The sequence below is a fragment of the Akebia trifoliata genome, chromosome 13 (assembly GCF_017979445.1).
Source record: "Akebia trifoliata isolate Shusen 1 chromosome 13, ASM1797944v1, whole genome shotgun sequence".
Taxonomy (NCBI): domain Eukaryota; kingdom Viridiplantae; phylum Streptophyta; class Magnoliopsida; order Ranunculales; family Lardizabalaceae; genus Akebia; species Akebia trifoliata.
The window spans coordinates 9,703,691-9,709,183 of record NC_141387.1 but is presented as its reverse complement, the minus strand read 5'-3'; the positions used below and the strand labels follow the sequence as shown (position 1 = coordinate 9,709,183).

General features: G+C 33.0%; 1 protein-coding gene across 1 annotated transcript; it reads left to right on the top strand.

Annotated features, from left to right (window-relative positions):
* Positions 1 to 240: 240 nt before the first annotated feature.
* Positions 241 to 1,262, top strand: LOC147387774 (uncharacterized). Its single transcript, XM_086421970.1, has one exon. The coding sequence runs from the start codon at positions 486 to 488 to the stop codon at positions 972 to 974; it is 489 nt and encodes a 162-aa protein (XP_086278096.1). The 5' UTR covers positions 241 to 485; the 3' UTR covers positions 975 to 1,262.
* The last annotated feature ends 4,231 nt before the right edge of the window (positions 1,263 to 5,493 follow it).

The following is a 5,493-nucleotide window of genomic DNA, read 5'->3' as shown; positions in this document are numbered from 1 at the left end:
CCCATCACCATCCACTCCTAGCAGGACCCCACATTAATAACCTCCTCAACAACTCTTACCTGGCTGATCCAATCATAGAAGGATAACGTGTCAGCTGATAACTGGAGCATATACCCCAATAATTAAGTGCCATGTGTCATATATCCTCTTAACAAACCACCCCATCAGCCTCACTTTTGCTTACTTGGCTGTCCTTATCATGGACTAACATGGGTCACCCATAAAGCTCCTCCCCACATTATTGAATTAGGGGAAGGTGTGTGTCCACAACACAAGTACAGAGGAGTTGCAATTATTCAAAGCCATGGATTTCATCCTAAGTAATAGAGAAGTTCTATGTAATTGATTCCCAATATCACATTTATAGAGGAATAAAAAGATTAGAAAAGAGAAGAATTCATTCTTATTCTCCTTCTCATAGTATATTTATACTCCTTCCTTCTCTTTTTTTCACCCGTCTCCCTCTCTATGTGAGAAAAGAAGACATGAAGAATAGCATAAGATGCTGCATCTCTTGCATTCTTCCATGTGGAGCTCTCGACGTAATTCGAATAGTACACTCAAATGGACGTGTCGAAGAATTTAGTGGGACAATTCGAGCCGGCGATATCATGAAGGCAAACCCAAAACATGTCTTAAGAAAGCCTTCATCACCGTCCGATGAAGGGGTCATTCCAAAAGTTTTGATCATGCCACCTGATGCCGAGCTACAACGAGGGAAGATATATTTTCTCATGCCCGTGACTTCACCACCCGAGAAGACTCGGTCAGGATCGATGACAAGGAGAAAGAAAAAGCGACAGTCAGATACTAACACAAGCTCGATCGCCATGACAAAACCTCTCATTTCTGATCAATATTTATCGGAGATCCTTTCAGAGAAGATATCAACACAAAGGGATCAAAGGCGAGGACGGGTTGCTATATGGAGGCCTCATTTGGAGAGTATTTACGAGACACCGACCGATCTATAAGAATGGTTATGACTCTTATGAACCTTCATCTTAAAAGAAGATGGATCTGTTTGTACATAACCATAGATAGAGTATTTATTGGTTTTATTATGGTTTCTTGATTTGGAATTTTTTTTATCAAGGTTTTTAACAGTTCTGGTAGGATCTGATCAGGCACTTGAAATCAACCATAATTGGGCTTATCTCTTGAATTGAAATTGCTATGAGCCTTGTTTAAGTGTGTTTGGTTGAGTAATTCAGTATTATTTTGTTGAGAGAGAGAAAGAAAGAGACAGCTTTCAAGCTTAATTTGTTTTTTTTTGTGAGTCATGAGAATTATTTGTGAGAACTGTTATTAAGAGACCTTGGCTTAAGCCTTATCCTGAAATCTTAGTTCTTAATTTGTTCAAGTTCATATAAAATTAAATTTTCCAATAATAATTCAAGTGTGTTCTTTTTTTTTTTTTTCTTTCTTAAATTTTAAAATAATTTCAATTTGCATGTTTCTTTGAATTTGGACTTTTGAAATCAATCATTGTTGTATATGCTCGTATCATCTCAATCGATCAATTTTCTTTATATTACTTACCTGAATTATAATTCATGTTGATTTTCAAAATTATTTAGTATTTTATTCCTACACTGAATTACGGTAAAAATGGAACATTTTCAAAGATTTATTAATTAATATTTAAATGTAAGGTGTTTTATTAAAAGGGACAAGTATTTAACAAAAGCTTCCAACCCAGATATGTTTTCGAAATATTTATCAAATCATCCATATAACTGTTTTGGCATTTATTCATTTATTTTTACCATTAAAAAAACAAAAAAAAAAAAAAACCCCTATTACATGATCACTTTCATGATTTTACTTTTGAGTCGTACTTCTTGACAGATGCTTTTTCACTTGTATCTCGATGAAAATCGTCTATGATTCCCATACACTTTCACATCAAAAAGTGCGATACAAGATTCCAGCCTGAGATCACTTCAACATTATTCTTTACTTTTATATATACCTTTTCTTTTTGAGAAAGATAAGTTCATCTATATGATATAAAAAAACAGGATATGAAGGTAAATTCACATTTGGTAACTTTTTTGGTTAAAAACAAATAAATATAAAATATATATATATATACTCTTTTAAATAAATATTTTAAAATGATCATGTGTAGATAATTAAGATGGCCCTCTACCCTTACAATATTTTTATTAATTATTTATCCTTAAACAATTTTCTGATAAATTATTAAAAAAATATATTTTTTTTTATTCAAAAAAATAAAATAGGTGTAATGGTCCAAAAGTTTTAAAGGACAAGACATTTCTTCCTGCTTTTGTGGTGTAGAATTTGATTAAAAAATAGGGTGTAATAATTCAACGGCGCCTCTTGCCTTAATATCTAATACAATTACACGGGTCGTTGTCTCCAACTTTTGCTTTATTTTTTTATTTATAAATATATCTCCACTGATGTGCTATAAAGTTCAAACCATTTAATTTAACATAATAGAAGGAAAAAAAAAAAAATACAAAGTGGAGGAATGACTTTGAGATATGAGATATGAGATATTTCTCGTGCAAATGTCCCTCGTGTGCTCTTAAAAACAATTCAAGTAAGAATGAGTTTTATTTTCGATAAAAAGATGTGGATTTGAATAGTATTAAAAAAGAGGGATGAGAGTGGTTTAGTTGACACTACGTCTTTGGATTAAGACTTCAATGATGATGGTTGGGAAAATTCGATTTTGTATAAGTGTATCCATAACTGTTAAAAGGATTAGGTTTAGATATAATCGAGATCTATTTGGGATAATCTGGTAAGGATTTGATCGAATTTGGAACTGATTCAGTATGAATCAAATTGGACCCTTTTCAAATAGAGTTTGTTATCGAATCTCAATATTAAAATCTAACAATAATTTAATCGAATTTAACCCAATTTGCTATAGAAAATATGTATTAACCTTATAAGCAATTAATGCTTGTAGGTCATGAGTTTGATACCCAGTATGAGCATTAATTCCTCAGAGACCACCCGCGAGGGCATACCCTCATTTGTCTGGTGCGTGTGATGACGGGATTAGTCCTTCGGCAACACTATGACCTATGGAGTAGGCAAAGCCTTGATCCAAGCCCGATCTGTTGTCTACAAGGATACTCAATTATCATTATAAAAAAAAAAAAAATTTAACTTTATATATCACATTTTATCATATAGGGGATCCTATCAAAATCAGGGCTTGACCTGGTTGATCCATAATTTATCCAAAGAGTTATCAAATTAGATCCTTATCACAATCCAAACCTTCGATCTAGATTTGAAGTTATCTAAACGAATCGAATTTCAAGTCTGATCCAATCCATTGACATCCCTAGTATCCATAATATTGATATATCAAAACTTCTGATGGTTATGATCTCAATACTAAAAATATATATTCTAAATTACGATAATCAATTTGATTTAGGTTAAAAAAATACCCCAAAATTGATTTTGGTTCTTCATATCAACATTAAAATTGATAGACCCAAAATTCAAATATTAATACACATTCAAATAATAAATAGTATTATTTCCCATACTTTTGATTTATTTATTTTTTATATTAATGAATATAATGTGATGGTTATATAGGAAAAGCTCTATACAAAATAGTAAGGGACACAACCCAACACTTATGCCAGTGTTGGGGGGAGGGACCACTACTTTTGAACCGACAGATCTATCGTTGGTAACGAAAATCTGATTTTGAAATTAGGCATTAGTCACGCATCATACCAGTCAAGTTCCCATTGTTTCCATCTGTGATCACGCGAGTCAGGCTCTAATGTCGGCAGCTGCACTTCATGTACACGTGTAACTTTATGAGTATTAAATCCTGAACCTATCTTGCTTACTTGCTTACTTGAAAAGCATAATTATTTTCTAACTAGAAAGTCTTCACTTGGTCTATACTCGGATGACTGACGTGTTACGTACACGGAATCATAGATCTGTTTCTGTGAGATACACAAATGCAAATCCCCATAACAGATGTGCATTTGTGTATCCCAAGAAAATGGATCTATGATTCTCTGGCGTAACTCGTCAGCCGAGTATTGACCAAATGAAGACTAGTTAGAATCTCAACACTCATTAAAAAAGGAGAGGAGGGGGCGGGGGGTTTGGGGGTGTGTGGACCCTACCCTCTTGGATTCAGTCACTATGCACCATGTGGGATATAATTTTTTCATGCATCGATGTGTGATTTGAGGAATTTGTGTTAAGGTGATTACTCAATGACATCATGCCATGTGTATTAAAAAAAGAGTTATTAGGTAAATGTAGGAGTGTAAATGGAAACCAGCTTAATCGAATCGAAAAACCCCAATTGTAGATCTCTTTTTATTGGAACCGATTAGAATCTGGTCTCTTTGAGAATCGGAACAAAGAAGAAATGATAGGAACAGATAATCCAAACCATGCACATAGAGAAATTTTTTTATGATTCTATTTCTGGTTCTGATTCCATTAATTTGAGAACATAATCCAAGGAGTCAAAGTTCATAAAATTTTAAGGTTATGACTCAAGTTCATGGTTTTGATTCTGATTCCTTTAGGAATCGAACCGAACTGACCCCTTGACACTTTTGGTTAGACATTTTTTTTGAAGAATATTGATTAGATGTTAAAGGTTCGGATTTTATCCATTTTTTGTATAAACGTCATTATGCTATTAAATCATTAACTTAACACAAGTTATTATTAACAAAAGATATTTATTTGTTTGAATTTTAATTGTTAAAGATAAATATAAGAGAAATATTGGTGATATTGGTTAAGAGTCATGACGAATGCATGCTGTGTTGGTACGCGCCTGATGTGGCAAGGACACAAAACCAAGATCATTTTCATCGAGATACACAAGAAAAAGATGTATGATTACGTGCCCTTGCCACATCAGCCATGTACCAAGACTACGTGCATTCATCATTATTCATTTGTTAAGTCACAATAAAGATGAGGAATAACACAATAACCTATGGACATGAGATGACTATAATTATAATTCAATTATGAACAATAATCAAGCATATGTTTCCCTTCTATAGTTATAACTTAATTAAATAAAATTGATTCATTCTATTACATACATTATCATTTTTAGGTTGCAAAAGAGAAAATTAGATTGTCTTATAGTCCATGAAGTTATCCTACTTGTTTGGTTGATTAAAGTTAGTGAGTGTTGATACCATGACGTGAGGGGGTTCAAAGCCTCTCATCACTTTTTTTTCCTTCCTAAGAAAGTGAGATTAGTTATGTCAAAAGTTTCATGAAGAATAATTGACATATTAAATTAATATATAATGCTCCTTGCCTTAAGAAATTTTTTGAACATGCTCTTATGCTCTCGCTCTCCCATGCACACCCGATCTGGTAACTAAGAATCCAACTCATAATCCACACCTAAAAATCATCTTGATTGCTAAGTTTAGATGATGGATCTAAGTATTTATATCATGAGTTTCTATCGGTGGATCACAACCTCAT